This window comes from Larimichthys crocea, chromosome XII (assembly GCF_000972845.2).
Source record: "Larimichthys crocea isolate SSNF chromosome XII, L_crocea_2.0, whole genome shotgun sequence".
Taxonomy (NCBI): domain Eukaryota; kingdom Metazoa; phylum Chordata; class Actinopteri; family Sciaenidae; genus Larimichthys; species Larimichthys crocea.
Genome location: NC_040022.1, coordinates 8,167,636 through 8,186,322, shown reverse-complemented (window position 1 = coordinate 8,186,322; position 18,687 = coordinate 8,167,636). Strand labels below are relative to the sequence as shown.

Genomic DNA, 18,687 nt, shown 5'->3' with positions numbered 1-18,687 from the left:
GATGAAATGAATAATAAGTGGAGGAAAATGTAGTTATAGCTGCAGAAAATTAGGGGAAATATAAACAAGATAATCACATAACTAGAAGAGAAGAAGAAGCTGTGTAAACTCTTCACTTTATTTCTATTCTTTTTTTGGTGATTTTCCAGGAAAGTAGTTATTCTCTTTCTCCTAGAAATGATATGTGCATGTCGGTATTTGTTCGGCGACAGACCACAGGCCTGCATACAGATGACTTTGAGCAGAGCAGAAAGGCAGTTTTGTGTTTGTGACCTCTTTGGGCCGACAGCAGGCGAGAGGTCAGTGTCAGCACCGGGCCACCCGTCTGGTTTTGTCAACTTCCTTCATACCGCCAGCCAGCTGCTGTCGCCTCCAAACACTGACTTCTCACGAGGAAGTCTGGAGGTTGAAATAGATTATAAAAAGATACAGGAAGTGGACCTTCTTCATCTTAACAGCGTTCTGTTTTTATCGTCTGAATCTCGACACATTTGCACGCATTATTTTTTTATTATTTCATCTTTAAACGTTTACTGAACTTTCAGTATTCATTTAAAATGTGTCTTTTAAGTAAAAACTACAAACAGACTACTAAAATATAAAAAACTCTCCAGTCTTCTGGCAGTGAATATAACATTTTTCTTTAATCTTTCAAGGTATTTGCTGTCTCAAAGATGAATCTAGAGATTACATCATCACACGGGGTCCCTGCTGTTTATTGAGGGGGCCAAACTAAACAAAGCAGTAAACAAAGCGAGATGGAGGCAGAGAGGTTTTTACAACCCGTCTTACACAGAGACCCGGAGATGCAAATGAAATTTCACACGGTCTCACTGTCGAGGAAATTGAATTACCCTGCTTGTTGCCGGACTGGAGGAATGCATTACTAATGCTTTGAGGTGAGGAGCTGAATGGAGAGGGAGGGGAGGTGCAGGCTGGGAGGGGGAAGCCTGCACCCCCACAGACACTTCCTGAGTCTGGCTGGGCTCTGTGCCAGCTGGTTGGACCACTGGTCTGCTTTTTTCCTCAATGCCAGGCAGCTGCATGATGACCAGGAGACACACGAGCGAGTTAAAGCTGCACAAGGCAAGATTTCTGTTTTTAAAAACTCAGGTCAGGCGGCATCAGGGCACTATTTACTGAGACCTGGTAGGTTCTCTTTGTGCTTGCATACGAGATGCATCAGAACATACAGTCTAAAACATTGCCTTGAATGTATAAATGTATTTCCTACTTGTCACTACAAGTGGACTTCATTCATTTCAGTATAGAAGCAAACCGCAGTGACTCACCGTTGGACATTCATCTGCCTTTATTTAGTTAACATTCAACGCAAACACAGGACGCGAGCACCTTTGTGTCCCGTTTCTGGAGGGAATCCTGCTGCTTTGTTGCTGCCGTGCTTACGAGGGAGAGGGGAGTCAAGGAGACAGGGTGCCTGGTTTGTCTCTTTTGTGGCCTCGGGGGACTCAGAGGGAGGCAGCTGTGTCCTGGGAGTCATTGCTCACGTTATTCACACCTCACCTCCTCCTTTGTACACATCACCCGGACCAGTGAGAAGGAGCATGTACCCAGTGAAGGATTTATGGAGCTGTCCAGTTATCCCTGTCCTCACCTTTCTACTCCACCAACTTCACGTTCCTTTGTTAAGCACCTTGATCCAAAGTGCTGAGCAATGTAAAACTTCTATCTGTCTGCTCCTCTCCAAGCTTCCCGTACACCGTTTATCCACCTATAGTGTGTTGCAGTGATTGGACCCTTTACCACATGGTTACACACTCATATCGTGTATTGTTATCACGACAGTTGAGTTGTTCTTGTCTGAGGTCACGCAGCATCATTTGCATCCTGATTTGCATTTCTGCCAATCATCATGACTCAGTCATTTTGCTTCGATGCAAATCACCTCCATGTAATACATTCTATGTTGCAGCATAAACTGAAACACAGGCTGCAGTCCGTTGCTCTAACACGCTGACCTTTTCCTACAAACAAACCAGCACGAGGATGGAGAATATTACAGGACAAGAACTTTCTATTAAACACTTCATTGTAGCCCTTATTTAGCATTCAAACAGGCACATAACATTTAATAAATGGTTTATAACACACTGTGATGTAGTTGTAAGCAGATGCACGGTCTATTGAGTGTTTGCTGATATAATTATGAACATATTTATGTCCTCGTGTCAAGTTATAACTGCTCAAAATGCTGTGCATTTATAGAAACGGCTCTAAAATACCCTTACATCTGCTTATAACTACATGACAGTGTGTCAGAAAAAACTTTATGTATTTATAAAGTAGATTCATCTCATGCATCATAGGATGACATGATAAAATGACATAGGTAGTCTTAAAAATGTAGATATTAGATTGATTTTAAAATTCTGATCAAACTAAGACATTTAAAGAAATGAGTTCTGACACGCCGTTAAAAGTGTTAAAGAACGCTTCAGTGTTGAATTCAAACATCTTTGTGCAGAAACACTTTTCATTTCATTTCTTGCAATACATCTTCCAACTTCCCGGTCAGCTTTAGCCAGGCAGGCTGGACCTCCTCCAAATTCCTCAAGTCGCCCACTCAAGTGCTGCTTACTACGAAGTTCAAGTCCTTCTCTAGCCGGGATATGTGATACCTGGATTATAGTAAACAGCCACTTCGTCTGCCTTTGGAGCACATGTTGAGGAGGATTAAAGCCTGTGCCAGTTGCTGTGAGATCACTCTGTGGGCCAGTGGGACTTGTCCCGCCGCTCCTAATCCTGCACACAATGCAGACTGTTAATTGGAGACTGACTGATATAGCAATGGCAAGTCATGAAGACAATGTGTGAGTGGCCAGCTTCTCTGTAATCCTCTGCAGCCTGAGGAATGTCCCTCTGTGGCAGCCATCCATGTTTCACCAAGACCTACTCCAACAACTCCTCACCTCACACTCTGGGTTTTTCATTTTACCAGCAGCGAGAGGCGGCGTCGTGTTTTTAAAGTCAAACAAACACAAAGAGGGCGACTTTACAGAGTTGTGAAATTTCACATGTTCCACTTAGAGCACTGATGGTAGGTGCAAGAAAGCGCACCAACATGTTTGTGTTTTAATCAGCAGGGTACAAACTGTTAAGAGACTTACGAGCAGAGGTGTTTCCTGTCATTCCACCTTCAGACAGGGCTAAAATAATGTCATTGTTAGGACTTGTGAAGCTTTAATACACATATATTACACATTTTGCATTTTTTAAGTGACTTTACATCTTGTTTTTGGTTTCTCTGTGGTTGTTTCATATCTCCATGTAGTCGCTTTGTAGAACCGATTCTTCATTCAGAGGCATGATATAAATAAGTCAACTATCTATCACTTTCTCACTCTGGAGGCAAACACATTTAGCTGTAATGACAGTGTGATATACAAAATATCCTACTGAGGGATTCAGAATCAAAAGTTAGTCATTATGTGGGCGATAGACAAGACACTCCATGTTTTTTTGTTTTTTTATCTGGTTTCTCCCGTGGGGTGAAAAAAATGTTGGCGGGCAGAGAGGCTGCATTTCTCCTAAAGTATGACTTGAACTGAGACAGACACAAGTCATGCACGACTTTTGTGTTTTGTAAACAGAACACGAGAGACATTTTGGGTACTGAATCCATGATGACTGGAAGATAACCAGCAACAGCCTCCAGTCATATTTCAACAGTTAGGTGGTCGACGTGCGGTTGGCGTCTGCAGTTGGCTGTTTGTGTTCTTGTAATCTCTCACCTGCTGCCACAGCATACATATGCAAAACACCATTACTGATATCACTCCACTGTCAAGAGTTGAACTATAGACCTTTGGCGACGTTACATCGGATTTAAACTGTCAGTCATGATACTGACTTCTTATTTAAAGACATCTGCTGATGATGTTGAAATCCTGCAGGTAACAGTGGAAGAACTGCTGTTGCAGATCTAGCCTGGATCTGTCCAACACATCCAATCTGCCTACGAGCACAATTTGCTGTTTTTATGGCACGTAATGTGCCAGAACATTTGTTGGACTCTCTGCTGGTTGCCCAGCGACAGTGAATGATCAAGAAATAGTCCAGTTTGTACATACTAAACAAACTTATACTTGTGTGCTTTTATTTAAGTAACAATAGAAAACACTGATTCACACTTCTACCTGTTGTTCTAATGCTGCAAAGCCACATTCAGTGTCTCAAGCGGTTCCTCTCATGTCAAAGCTCTGTCCTCTGTGCAAACTGTCTCCCTGTGTGAGGCAGAAATCTTGGCCTCAGCTCGGGGTGTAAATTGAAATGCTAATAGCGTACTCTTAAAAGCTCAGCCTGACTGTATTTATCGTTCTGCAGCTGCTGGTATGGGAACAGATATAATTGCAATAGCAAACACAGAGGAAAGACAAACAGTGGAAACCCAGCAAAGGACAGTAATCACATGTAACAACTGCCGTTCATTCAAAGTCGCTCACAGATGTGACAGAATGGTGTGTTTGAAGAATCACCGATGTGAAGGGATTTACACGTGAGCTCGAGGAAATGCTTTTAGGTTTGTTTAAATCTCGTACGCCTTCGTTAATTCCTCTTACTGCAGATGAAACATAGTCACCTTTTAATGATTTTATTGACTGCGATAATGCACATACTTCTCTAGTTATGACTATGAACATTATATATAGAAGAAGTGACAGTTTTGAGAGCTTAAAAAGAGTAGTCAGATTACATTTATTTATGTCAAAACCTTCCTCTTTTGCAGGTGAAGATCAAACCGCCGCTGATCCGATTACTGTTTGCACATTCACAGCTTGCCAATTTAATAATACAAGAGTTTTATACTTAAGCCACATGCTCTCTTTTCCCATGGGTGCAGTGCCAGAGGAGAAATCTCTCTCTCTCTTCCTCTTGTTAGCAAGCTGACTGAAGCTGATCAGCCATTTTCCACTGAATAAAGCTACCAATCAGACCGCTGTGATTGTTCGGGTTTTGTAAAATGCTTGATTTGAAACTTTTGCAGAGATTTATTGGAAGCATTTTATGAGTCAAGTGAGAGAGGAAAGAGGGCGCAGATGAGTGATGGCTGTTTGAGTGTGAGATTTAGACACATGAAAGACTGCCGTTTTTCCCACTATACATTTCTGGAAGGCAAAGCTGTGATTTTGGTTTGTGGTGGGGATGTTTGCTTCAAGTAATTTGTCTCCCATGCAAAGCTTTGGTGATGAATCTTCAGCTCCGTGTCTGCCAAAGTTCAGCCAGCCAGCATGCATGCAGGCTTATATCAACAATTTTGTTTTGTTTTTTAATTGTATTCTGTCTTTTTATAGTGTAAAATAAGAGTTAGGTTGCTTTTTTGTTCATCCCTAAAATGAATTTTTGGGAGTGCTCTGAATGGGACCATTCATCACAATCAGTGGCGGAAGTATTATGACACTGCAATGTAAAAATAGTCCTTTACAAGTAAAACTACAAAAGCATTTCTGACATGGCTGCATTATTGTTATATAATGGGATTGATTCATTTTAACATGTGAGCAGCATTTTACTGTTCTAGCTGGCTGTGTTTTATACACATCTTCTATATTACACTGCCAGATAAATAGTAGAGTAAATAGTACAATATTCCCTTCAAAGCAGACATATAAAGTAGCATAAATATTATAATGCATTCTAGTGCTGACTTTTTGCTGCATCATTAGCTACTTTTGCCTAAAGCAAAATAGGCATATTTGCTTTCTGGCCTGAGGTCAGTTATAGGATCTCATATCTGCCTGTGAAAAGCTAGTCTGGCTCTGTTTGGGTGTAACAAAATCTTTCTTCTAAAGCTCATTAACGAACACTTTGTGTCTCGTTTGTTTAACTTGGACCAAAACTGAATTTTAAAACAACAATTCAACGTTTTACTGTGCCTCAGTTCAGAGCAGTTGCGAGGCCACCAGCAAACACTCCACGAAGTTACTGTTCCCAGACAAAAACATGGTGGATTAGTTACATAATACCCTGTAGTACTACAAACAGTCATTTTCACAGTTTTTTGGACGGATTAAAAAAACTGTATGGAACATGTTAATTAGAGAGCTGGTAGGTGGATTTTCTTTTGCCCTGGTTTCCAAGTTAGCCATCCTGGCTCACGTTTAGCAAATAGAAAGTATAATCATATTAATAAAATAATTTCCCTAAATGTTTTAACTGGTTTAGATACAGTTAGATATTTTAGCCCAGTGGTTTCTAACCTATTGATAAGTTATAAATATGAGGTAGGAACTTAGAAGTTATCTCTCAACTTATAAGGTTGTTTGTTTGTATTTTGTGATAATATTAATAATTTTACTTTTTTGGAGCTTCAAACACTTGTAAAAGTGCAATAATTCCCACATATATTTTGAATATTAAATGTATAAACTTGAACTTCAGTTAAATAAAAACAGGACCAAATATGTAAAGTTTCTCAGTGGTTATGCACTTTTATTCAAAGTTTTAGGTCCCACCGTGGGTCCCCATGGTAGTTAATACCAGAATCAGCTCATAATCCCTGAGAAGACAGTATTGGGAATGAACTGTTCAAAACCCTCCAGATACTGGAGAATAAACACCACAGTCATTTAACACAGTTCAAAGCAGTACAAAAATCATGTCCAGGTCATTAAAAGCGTATGTAAACCACAAAGGGGAAATTACATTCTAAACATTATACAATCACTACGAATTTAAACATAGGCACAGTACACAATACTGTAATCAAGATGTACAATGTAACCCAATATGGGTGAGAGATACACAGAGGGAAAAACACCTCCATGTGGAAACACTGATGTTGCTCCTGTTAAGATCTCACATCACAGGCACATCAGTCTTTTGTGCAAACTATTATAGACTGCGGCTCAAATTATTTATACGCCATAGATTCAAATTGATCTCTTTAAAAAATGGCTTTTCGTCCAAGCTAAAAGTCACTTATTCTCCACCGTTGAACCTCATGAGGTGAGCGTCTTTCCAGGAGCAAATATCAGTTCTTTTGAAACTCAGCTGTGCAATATTTAAATGACACAAAAAAAAAAAAACTTTTCAAAGCAACTTAAAAGCTGATTGTAACCCCACAAATCAAAATCTCTTCCACTCATTGTTTTTCCCTGATTGTAACAAATGCAAGGAGTGTTATTAAATACATAAGAATGAATAGATGTTGAGATTTTGAGGGGTTAATTTCTTTCTTTCTTTTTTTTTTTCGTTGGTTTGGACACAAATCTGAAGCATGTCATTAAAGGACGTAAATTAGATCAGTTCACCAAAAAAAAAATCTATCAAAAAGTGCTTTGTCCTGATATACTTCAGATTAGGTCACCTAAAAAATTTGGAAATCCGCCTACTGCCAGCTCAAGTTGTGGGAGAAATAACACTGTTAACTTAAAAGCACAACAATATCTTCATATTAGAGTGTTTGTCCGGAGCCATCAGAGTTAAAAGATCTAAACAAAAATGCCTGAAAAAGCCAATTATATGATAAAAGCCTAAAAAAAAGTAAATGTTAATGTGAGGCTGGCAAAAAGGCTTGAATATATGACAATACATTCTATGAGAATTGCAGATACATTTACAAGCAACATATACATCACAAAGCTCAACTGATTGCCTGCAAAGCTTAATGCTGAAAGCTACTTCCTGCCCGAGAGCTGGTGTCCTCCACCCGAACATTGTGGGACGAGGTCCTGGCTCCAGACAGGAAAGAATAGTCCAGAGGCGGGCCGCACAGCAGCCCAGTAAAACCATTAAAGACCGCACACAACTGCAGCAAGAATACAGCAGCCGCACGGTCTAATACCAAACACTGGTCCCCACGAGCCTTTCAGATACCGAGGCACGATGGGGACGAGGATGAGAAAGGAGCGGTCACCCTAAAAGGCAACCTGAGGTGGACACCATGGGGTGTCTGGATACAGGAGACAGTGCACAGACTTGAACCTGGAAGACAGAAGATAAGGTCAGAGTTAGATTTGCTGAAAAGTCTTCAAACTGAGATGAATCTGTGTCACGTCATTGAATGCAGAACAGTCTCTCTCACCTTGATGGATCCTCCTCCACGGGAAAAGCCCCTTTCAAATTGATGATGTTGCTCTTGTTTTCAAACATCCCATAACTGAGGGTGATCTGAAAGATGAAATATAGCAAAAAAAACATGAGCAACATAGAAAGAACACCACTCTAACGTTGATTCATGACTTCATATTGACCACGTACCTGTTTGTGTATTTCAGATCTTGATACTAGTTGCAGGTTCTCCAGGTGGGAGTGAAACAGGTTGCTGCGGGTCAGAGGAACCCCCAGAACCGACTCGATGATGTAGCCGATGGTGCAATCGTCAGGCAGGCGAATCTTCTCCGCCGTATTCATGAAGTGACCACCACTGGAAAGGCAACAAAATAGACAGAGACCTTGTCAGAGGTGCTTATATAAACACATAACCTGAGCTACCTCGCCCTCATTGTCTTTGTGCTAAGATGAGCGAATTCCTAATACTGAACGTACTTTTATTTTGAAAGACAATACAAGTTTATTTCCCAAAATGTGACTTTTTTTTTTGTTGTTGTTGTTATTTTCATCTTTAAGACTGGGATGTGTGTAAGTGTATTTGTATCTCACCTGGCCCATGGGCTCATCTTCAGTGCCAGACCCCGGCTCACACAGAAACCTGCTCCTCCAGTGGCAAACCAGAAGTTGACTGGTTTCTATAAGAACACAGAAAATATTTGTCAATATGCAGCATTATCTGACATATAAAATCTGTATGATTCCAATATATTATAAACCAAACATAAGAATCTTGTATTTACCATCTTATTGTCCCCCAGTCTCTCTGTGGCCTCTATGGGCCGGTCCAGACTGGGTTTACCGAGGTACATGTCCTGGGTGTGGGGGTACTGGGATAGGAACTTCACCAGAGTCCGAACATTCACGTAGTTATCATCATCCACATGACAGAACCACCTAAGCAGAAGAAGATTGATCAGATCCTGAGATAAACAGACTAATAAAAATAAAAAAAACATGAAAATAAATATCAAGTCATACTTACTTTTTCCCAGACTCTATAAACTTGTCATATTCCACTGCCATTTTGCAAGACAGAGCTTGTCGGCTATGAGCTGCAGAGCAGTTTGTGTTGATTGCATGGTTCCCTGTGGCAACAGTGAAAGAAATAGAAGCATATTTAATTAAAGATTGCAGAATCAATGGTGACTATGTAATTTACCATCACCCGTCACGGAGGCAAAAAAGCTCACAGCTTCTTTTTAACATATGATTTGGTTTCTCATGAATTCAGAGTTACTAATAAAACAATGTGCCTCTCTGTTCCCAACATGAAAAGCCCCTCATAAAACTTACCAATTTTCTTTTTTAGCTCCTCATCTTCTCCGTCCGTAAAGATGTAGGTCTGGAAAACAAATAAAAGACATCACAGATGAGTGGTCTTTAAATCCATAAAATCGAAATAACTTTGGATGATCATGTGGGGCGGTCACATGATCAAGAGTGTGTCCAAAGTCCTCCTTCCTCGCATCCAGCCCGGTGTGATTAGCATCAATCGACATGTCTTTTATGCAGTGGAAAACACATTGAGTTAAACAACCCCTGGCTCTAATAAAGGCCTTTTGTCCCACGCTTCACTCTCTCCATGGCAACAATGCTGCCGCCCCGAAGCATCCCAGACATAGAACAAAGCAGGAGGCAGACTGTCCGCCCCCACGCACACCCCATTCATGCATCCCCATCCCCCGGGCTGAGCCCCCTCACTCTGCTGGACCTGCTGCCGGGCTTCAACATGTTGAATACAGCTAAAGTAGCAGCACACAGATCTGACAAAACCACAAACACAATCCTCTGTGTGCTCGCTGCTGTATGACAGACAGACTCAGGAATCAAACCACGAGACTGCAGGCGCTTGTTGAATGTAGCAGCTACTCATAAAAGGAGTTAAGAACAAAGGGGTGCCTAACAGGAACGCACTTTTAAAAAGGAGCAGGGGAAGATTAGACTCCTCTTTATGATGGCTCACACCGAGCAGGTGCAAGCTGCTGAATAGTGAGGATGAAAAGGCAGCCGGCCCGGGGCTTTGTAACTGCCAGTGGTCTGTTTACTCTTCACCTCAGGTGAGGCAGCACCTGCCGAGCGCCACACTACCTTATCTACGCCACGTGTCTCTACATGCCAGGTCGTGATGCCTTAACCCTCACTGACAAAGCACAATTATAATCCTGCAAGTTCGCCACCCTGCTGCTGCTGCTGAACGACTGAGAATTTCTGATCTGCGCTTGAATGAAAAGACACATCTTTCTACTTCTTTTCTTTCTTTTCTGCCTGAACTGTTTGTGGAACAAACTCTGGGCAGATGTTACTCCATGGCTAAGGCCGCGGGCCTGTATTTGTTTAAGGAAAGGGTGGTGGTTTTCGCTGGTGAAGGGATCAGAGGCTGGTGCTGTTTGCTTTAAAGCCCGTTGAATAGACAGCCTAATCACTGAGGCAGCTGCCAGAGCTGCCAGGGCACTGACAGAAAGAGAGGGAGGGAGGACGGAGGGAGAGGAGGGAGGAATCTCACTGCTGATTAGTAAATCGAAAACCGTGTGTGGTCATTCACCCCCCGCTTCACCCCCCGCCACCCCCGCCTCCGGGCCACATATACAGCCAGAGCCTCTCTTGAATAGAACAATGCTGTGAGTTTTCATGCTGGGTAAAGTCTCCACTGGGTAAATTCTAAATATGTTTGCCAGCATTTGCATACAGCTGCAGGAGTTAACTAAAGAGAAAACTCCCGGGGAAGAGGTTTTTTTTTTTTCTGTCTTTGTTTCTTAAGTGAAACTAAAAAGAACAGTTACTTTCATGGAATACTAATTCATGCTAAAAAAAAAAAGAAAAAGAAAAGTTGGCTGTGTGTGAAGCAGAGATAAGAGGCGAGGGGACACAGGGGTGAGGAAAGGAGGGAGATGGGAGCAAAGGAGGGGTGGAGGGGCTGAACTCCTGACCACAGGAAGGCCTGGCACGGCCCCGTCTGAGCTGAACGTGGTGCCTGGCTGGCTGTCTCCAACTCTACGGGAAGGAAGGGCATCAGGCTCCCCTCCCTGCATCAACCACTTCCACCCTGGCTCCTTTCCCCTTCAGAAATTCAAAGCATTTTCAGCACTTGATTATCAGGACAAATGATTTTGCACCAAAGAGATAAATAATAGACAGACACAGATTGTTAACACCAGGCTGTCCTCTTGAATGACCATCACCCACTTTTCTGACCACTTGTACTTTGCCACTCCACAGTGAAGCCTTCTGTTTATCTCAACCACAGCACCAAGTGCTTTTTCTAAATGCTAAAAGCGCTCATTGTTGGAGCGCTGGCTAATTATCATACTCTTAAGAGTAAGGAATGCATGGCACACTATGAAGACGTAAGTGCCAGCTGCAAAATGAATTTATGCTCTGATGAAAGCAGCTACTACGCACCGGTTTTACAAATGAGTTTGCTGCTGATCAACACTTTGGAACGGGAAGTATTATGATACATTTTGTCCTTTTGTTTTACGCTGCTCTCATATGAAGTTATATTGTTAGAGGGTGGAACAGGAAGAGGCACTATACATGAAAAAAGTGATATAATGACTGAAAGAATAGGTCACAAAGGGTAACCTTTCTGGCTGGTTTCCAATGGGTACAAAGATTAAGAAGGCCACAGGCACTATTGTGTCAACACAGCTATCGCAGAGATAATCTGCTCATGTAAACAGCAACAGATAGCAGCTCCATCTGCATATAAGTAAAGAGTGAGGAGAAAATAAAAGTAGGAGAAATAAATGCAGCCAATGCAGAAATAATGCTTTTGTCCCTTGTGTCTAAACTGCTACAAACTCCACAGATGTTCATCAGCTGAGCGTGAGAATCAAACCTGAACATGGAGGATGCGCCATATGTACATGGTGGGAACTCTGAGCATCATATGGCTGGCATTCAGGCCGTCCTTTGTTCTGTCTCTCCTGACCACCTGTCACCCTTCCTCCAGGAACTCCCTCTTGCATTGTGGGCTCAGCCTGTCCTTTTTGTCCGCGCAGCCACCCACCAGCTGCCGGCCTATAAGCCCTGCTGTTAATTCTGTCAGATGGGTTAACTAACATCGTGCTGTACAGTGATTACAAGCAATTAGCACAATCAACCCACGTTATAGGCAGATGTTATGAAGCCGGGTTTGTGCATTAATGTGAGGCGTGCAGGTAATTTCATCTGATCAGCGACTGACAGCCTGTACTTATTTTCCTGACATCAAGAGAAGAAACCTCTCCCCAAACTTTACTTGGGCTTGAGATAAAAGAGAGAGACAAGGTTTGAAGGAAAACCCTGTGTGTGACAAATTAAAAAGACACTTCTAGGTGCAGGATAAAATCACTTTGACTAGCTTTCTCCACACTTAGAGCCATGCATTTCTTTGTGCACCCTCTAAAGGAGCCTGCTTCTCAAGGCCACATACTCAGCGTGCTGCTTCCCAGCACAAACTTGCCTATAGATGCACCCCTTTGTCCCAAGCATCCCCTTTAACGAAGCCCCCGTTTTCCCATCCCTCTAGTAAGCTTGACCCAGACTCAGCTCCCACGTTCCCATGGAGAGAGGGGAGACAAGGGGCTGGGAAAGCTTTTCTTTCCCCTTCAGAAAGACGCTTTGTTAGTCCTGGAAAGGGGACAGCACTGGAGTCGGTGCTGTGAAGCATCCATTGCACCGGGGGCATTCACTGGGACACCCAAAAAGAGGAGGGATAATAGAAAGTGGGGAGAGAGGGGGGCTGAGAAGAGGGAGTCCTGAACCTGCTCCCCTCCCGTTCTCAGGAACATCACTCAGAGGAGAATAAAAAGTGACAGAGCCGAAGAAATTCAGCATGGTTAACAGGGGTTTCTGCTGCTATTTCACTGTGTCATCTGGTGACAAGGGGAACAATACAGCACTGTAAACTGCCATCAAACAGGCATCACCTGCATGCTTACACTGGATTATTGTTCAGCTCTGCAGCACAGCAAGCAACAATGATATCAACCCACAAACAACCAGGATCTCATCCTAAAATGTGAATTTTACAGTTCTTGACATTATTTGCGTAAAAGTTGATGAAATGGTTGGGGTTTTTTTTTTTAAACATGAATGTCATGAAAAATTCATTTTGCACTTTTCCTTTACCTGCTGCATGTTTCTTGAGATCCAGGTGTCCAGAAGCAGATTCAACCTGGACTGATGGAACTTCTTCGTGGTCTTCACAGCGATGAAGATGTCATCGGCGCTGATGTCCTCAGCTGGAGGCGGGTCGGCTGCGGGCGCAGAGGAGCGTGCGGGTTTCTCCACTTCCCTCCGTCCCCGGGTCAGTTTGGTGAAGTACGCTGAGAATCCGCTCTTGACCGGCGCGCTGCCGAGTTGCGCGTCCTCCTGCTCCTCCTGTACCTCTTGGAGGAGAGAGCGCGTCCCGGCTTCCTCTCCGTTCGTCTCCTCATCCACCTGAACGCGGTGATGCTGCACAGCAACCAGGAGCAGCAACAGGCAGAGACATGCTGTGCTGACTACAGTGATAGCTGTCTTCTTTGCATTATTCTTCAACATGATTAAACCTAAAACAAAAAAAATACTAAAAGACTATAAAACGGCGTGAATCCTCAATGCAAAGTCCATATGTTTTTTTCTTCTTTTTTCTTTTTTTAACTAAAGCACAAAAGGATAAATGACACGTCCGTCAGGGTGCATAGCTGAATCACATATAAGTGAATAGTGACGAGGGGGAATATATAAGCTTCCATGCTGGCCACGCCTCAGGGGAGGTCCTTGAATGCAGCATGCCAGACGGTGACGCAGCACAGGGGCATGGTTACAGCTCTTAGTGTGTGTGTGTGTGTGTGTGTGTGTGTGTGTGTGTGTGTGTCACTTGCATAATTCAGTTTGACTTTAACAGATAATATAAGTAAAAGATTGACCCAAAGACAACAAAAGGGCAGCTGGATATAAGGAAAGGTGTGTTCCTGCACCTGTATCAGTGTGCCTGTGTGTTTACCCTCCACATCTGAATTTGCAGTCAGTCTTGTGAAGCTGTCTGATTGTGAGTTGGGTGTTCACCAGAGAAACAGCCTCTATTGTACTTCGCTGACCTTGTGAGGACTCTAAACAGTTGGTCATTCCTCAACACTTGTTATTCAAATTCTGGCTCTCGCAACTGAGTGCCGTCTGGTGTCGGGACGCCGACCAAAAGACATGAGTCCCATTTAGACCAACATGCAGCTGGTGGAGCTTTAATAACTCCCCCAGACTCTCAGCAACCTCCAGATTTAGACAGTTTAGTATCAAACAAATGTCTGCTTGAACAAATGTAAAAGTACATCCTCAACGTTGGTGCCAAAAACCTTGATTGATCTTTCAATATCTTTAAGCGTTTGTCGATAGCATTAAGAGTATCTTTACGTTTTTTACGAAGACAGCTAAAGACACAGATGGTTTTGGTCTCAATCCAGTTATTGGGAAAGATCACCGTTAGGATAACCTCCCCAAAAGTCAATGTTGCGCTTTAAGGTGTATGAGTCACACCGTTCATGTCTGCAACAGATTTTCAACACTTCCTGCTCTCCTGGGTTAACTTCTCTGTCTTTGCTGTTGCACTAGTAGGAGAGTTGTTTTTTTTTCCAAATCTTTTGCAAGAGAAAAACTTATTTTCTAGTGCAGGTGTTTCATTCTTTTTAATTCTGGGACACACACAACATAAGTTATCTATCTGCTTTGTTGGTCCTGACAAGGCCTTTTGTTCACCTTTTTAAAAGTGTGCATTGAAAAGAGCCTAAAAGCAAGTATAAGAAACCAGGCAGAGGGGGTTGTCTCTGTGGCCTTCATTCTTCTTCGATCATCCGTCTCTTTCTGCTGGGCTTGCAGGGCAATCGTCCCACCTCGGAAACTCTTTTTGGTCCTTTGGACTTGTGAAAACAATGTCAGTTGTTAAAATGGCAAGTGAAAGAGTAAAGTTCTCCAGTTGTATTAGCTCCAACCTCCCCCTCGGTTCACAGTTTATTTCAGCCTTTTTGCTTGCTCCACTGACAGCAAGAGAAAAAAAAGCCTACTTGTCTTGTTTGAACACAACTCCACCTCATCTTTGAGCTAACCCCCCCTAACATTACTGCCAAATACCAAAGAGATTAAATTCAGTTTCTTTAGACGGGCCCACTTCCTCACCACAGTGCCCACAAACCCACAAATAAACACCACAATGTGCTTGATTTCCCCCCTGATGGTATCAACATGCTGGGGGATCTGACAGAGCTGCTATTTATAGATCATCTCCTTACAAAGTTGATTACATTTGATGGACGTACGACAGGTAAAGAATCCCAGCATGTACTGTTACCAAAGTGTCATCCCACAACTGTCCAGAAAACATCATTTCAGCACTAACTACCTCTTTTTATTCTCTGATGCACACCACAAAAAGTGAAAACACATGTGCGCATTCTACTCTGTAAGATGTCAGCTATAACTTGATACTCTGCATGGTGCATATAGATCCAACACAACATGGAAGACATTAGCTCAAAGCCACATCTTTCGTTTTTATTTCATATTTCAGTGTGTTTAACATTCCTCGGGATGTTTCTGCCCTTTTGAAGCTTTTGTTTATTAGTTACTGATTCAAATATGTGTCCAATGAATTCCAGTCTTTCCTATATAAGATGTTGTGACGTCAACTAGCCGAGTCTTAGATCTCCTGGACACTAAACACAATAACTGTAGTGGAATCAATTCATCTTTTGTCATGAACTTGATGTAATTTCAGCTTAAAATATTGAGTTGACCAAATGATCTACTGAGAGTTCACTCAACGTAACAGGTTAAGTTTCCAAATAGGCAAGATAAGCATGTTAGCAGACGTCCCAGCATACATTTCTTTTTGTAGTTTGAAGAAAACAAATATGATGGACTCTTGCTGCTTATCTTTAACACATGTTAGGATCAATCCATGATTGTTTCTTTTTATAATATAGAACCTTAACCACAATGAACGTTACGACTGAATGAAGTGTCTAAGTGTGAACAAGAGTTTTAATAGAGTGTAAGACTGCACAGACTACCCTGTGGGGATCAGTGGATGAGAGCTGGGTGGTGGGATCACTCTTCCCTTGTGTATATTTTCTCAGTATGGACACACTAGCTCTGATGGGATTACAGGTCACACCAGAAGTGAGAGCCAGGGGACCGGGTGTCCTCCTCAGAACTCGGGTTCAGTTTCCCTCCACATGCAACATTAGAGGAAACTCTCCAAGGACCATGGCCGAGAAAGCTTCAGCTGCTTGGGAGACAAATAAATATGACCCATTTGTATTGATCTGCAGTGAGTTCCCATACGTCTGAATGAACCTTCTTCAGGTAAACACAATGAACTTGTAAAATAGGACATAAGACGAGATCCTTAGCTGAGATAAAGGAAAAAGCACCCCCACAATGCATGAAATAAATATTGATAATGCAAAAGGTTGCACAAGCATAGTAGTATCAATGTTAGCAAAATGTTATGGTATGTGTGGTGGAGCAAGTATTTATACCCTGTGGTCGGGTAGTGAAGTACAGGATTTGATTCTGAAATGAAGTTAAGTCCAAAGTCGCAATGAAATGAAATAACTCAGGTAAAGTACCCAAAATGTGTAGTTAAATTTGACTCACTTAATGAAGTATAAATCTGATGAGAAAAAACTACATTAAGTCCAATGAAAACGACTTATCCTCAAATTGGTTCAATTAATTTTTCCAGATAAACTGAAGAATAGTTTCTTTATGTGTTGACTGAGAACAAACACAGGAAGAATAGTTTCTTTATGTGTTGACTGAGAACAAACACAGGGTTGATTTTGTAAATGGTCAACCAGGAGTGCTTAATGGTGTCAGGCTACATGCCCAGACATGTCGACACGATTTCTTCTATTCAATAATAAGACCTGTAAACCATCTTTTATCACATGTGAGTCACTCAGAGATATCAGCCTTGTTGGATATTTTTTTGCCCCATACCAAGAGCAGCAGCATGGACTTCTCTACAATGTACAAACCCACATATTGTTGCTGGAAACAAGATATTCACTGGAGACCCTTCAGGTTTATATTTCCACTAAAAGCTTAATAAACTCAAGGGACCTCTCAAAGCTGTTGACAACTTTAAGTTATTTGCACATCAGAATGTAAGTTTTAAGAGGTTGGTAGTTGTATGTTGTAAAAAAAAAAAAAAGCCTCTCTTGAAAAGGCCTCTTTTGTTGGGTTAAATTTTCCCAACCAATACAAAGTCTCTTTTTGTTTGTGGCCTGTAGCTACCTTGCTGTGACATACAATGGGAGGTCCAGCAGACAAAGAAAAGACAATTGAGGTTCTTTTAATAGTTTGCTGTGTCCTCTCATCATCAGGCCCCTTTTCTCATTTAAATACATCAAATGTGTGAGCCATTGCAGAGGTGGTGTGCATAATCTGATTTGTTTTCACAAGACATTATATGTGAAGAGTTTGTTGTACATGTATAATCACCGTGTCAGAGTTAGTTGGCTCATTTGTTAAGGGATGTATCGGTAGCAATGAAGTTTACTCTACATTTCTTGGCTAAATAAACAAGCCGAGGGCTCTGGGGCAGAGGGAGATCTTTGCTGCAGAGGCAAAAGAGACGACTCTGCAGATCCAATGAAAACAGGAAACTCACGGCTTGTGGTTGATGTCCTATTTTAGAGTAAAAGTAACCCCCCTCCCCGTCATAATTGTTCTCTTTTCACTCTCTCCTTCATAACCAAGCTATTTGCATAACTCTTCAGACCTACTCATCACCCCATGCTCCTGCCCTACTTCCACTCTGTCAGCCTAATGCTTCCCAGCACTCTCCCTTTTGTGCTCACTCTTGTTGTTCTGGGAACATCCAATGATCGACACATTCAATTAGGAGGACTCTAGTCTAGTCTGGTCTTTACAGTCTCACAAATGTGGCTCCAAACATAAACACATTCAACAGGGCGGCCCAAATTGTGAATGATGGGGTTAGTTTGGCATGGTTTCCTATTTGTTGTCTCTTTTCTCAACAGTGTTACTGTGGACTGGCTTTATGTTGTGGAACATGAAGAGGTGCGGAGACATGATCTTTGTGTGTGTATTATGGTGGAAGAATAGGGCTGTGGGATCTGATACTGTGAAAATGACAGGGCAGTCTGATGTGTCAGACTCTCACGGGACAGCAGGCTGAGCGGAGCTGCAGAGAGAGAGGCTCTGGTGGGAAACTGCTGTGGTTTCATTCAGGGAGTGTTATGTTGGTGTTACACACATCGTGTAATTTCTTCTTTTTTTTTCTACAAGGAGATTTGAGTGGTTACATGCTTTTGAGGGGTTTAGTAGTACTAACAGCCACAATGAAAATGACCTGAACCGTGTAGAACATGCACCAACAGGCTGAAATAAAGATGTTAAGTGCAAAAGGACTGTCACCAGGTCTTGGATAAAAGTGGTTTCTGTGAAGGATCTGGTTCTCCTTTCTTAAACTGAGCAACATATGTGTATAAGGGGGTATAGCTCAGTGGTAGAGCATTTGACTGCAGATCAAGAGGTCTCCGGTTCAAATCCGGATGCCCCCTAAACTTTAAATATTTCAAGACAAAACTTAAATAGGAAGGACTTAATAAGCAATGATCATTGCGC

At 42.2% G+C, this 18,687-nt stretch overlaps 1 protein-coding gene and 1 non-coding gene across 2 annotated transcripts; one reads left to right on the top strand and one right to left on the bottom strand.

Moving 5' to 3' along the window:
• Positions 1 to 6,424: 6,424 nt before the first annotated feature.
• lfng (LFNG O-fucosylpeptide 3-beta-N-acetylglucosaminyltransferase) lies at positions 6,425 to 13,758 on the bottom strand. The gene is made up of 8 exons (XM_010730575.3): positions 13,186 to 13,758; positions 9,367 to 9,415; positions 9,056 to 9,158; positions 8,814 to 8,967; positions 8,623 to 8,708; positions 8,221 to 8,386; positions 8,045 to 8,130; positions 6,425 to 7,944 (listed from the first exon to the last, which is right to left on the bottom strand). The coding sequence occupies exons 1-8, from the start codon at positions 13,597 to 13,599 to the stop codon at positions 7,878 to 7,880; spliced, it is 1,125 nt and encodes a 374-aa protein (XP_010728877.1). The 5' UTR covers positions 13,600 to 13,758; the 3' UTR covers positions 6,425 to 7,877.
• Positions 13,759 to 18,551: 4,793 nt separating this feature from the next.
• trnac-gca (transfer RNA cysteine (anticodon GCA)) lies at positions 18,552 to 18,623 on the top strand. Its single transcript has one exon. It is a non-coding gene; the product is annotated as a tRNA-Cys (tRNA).
• Positions 18,624 to 18,687: the final 64 nt, after the last annotated feature.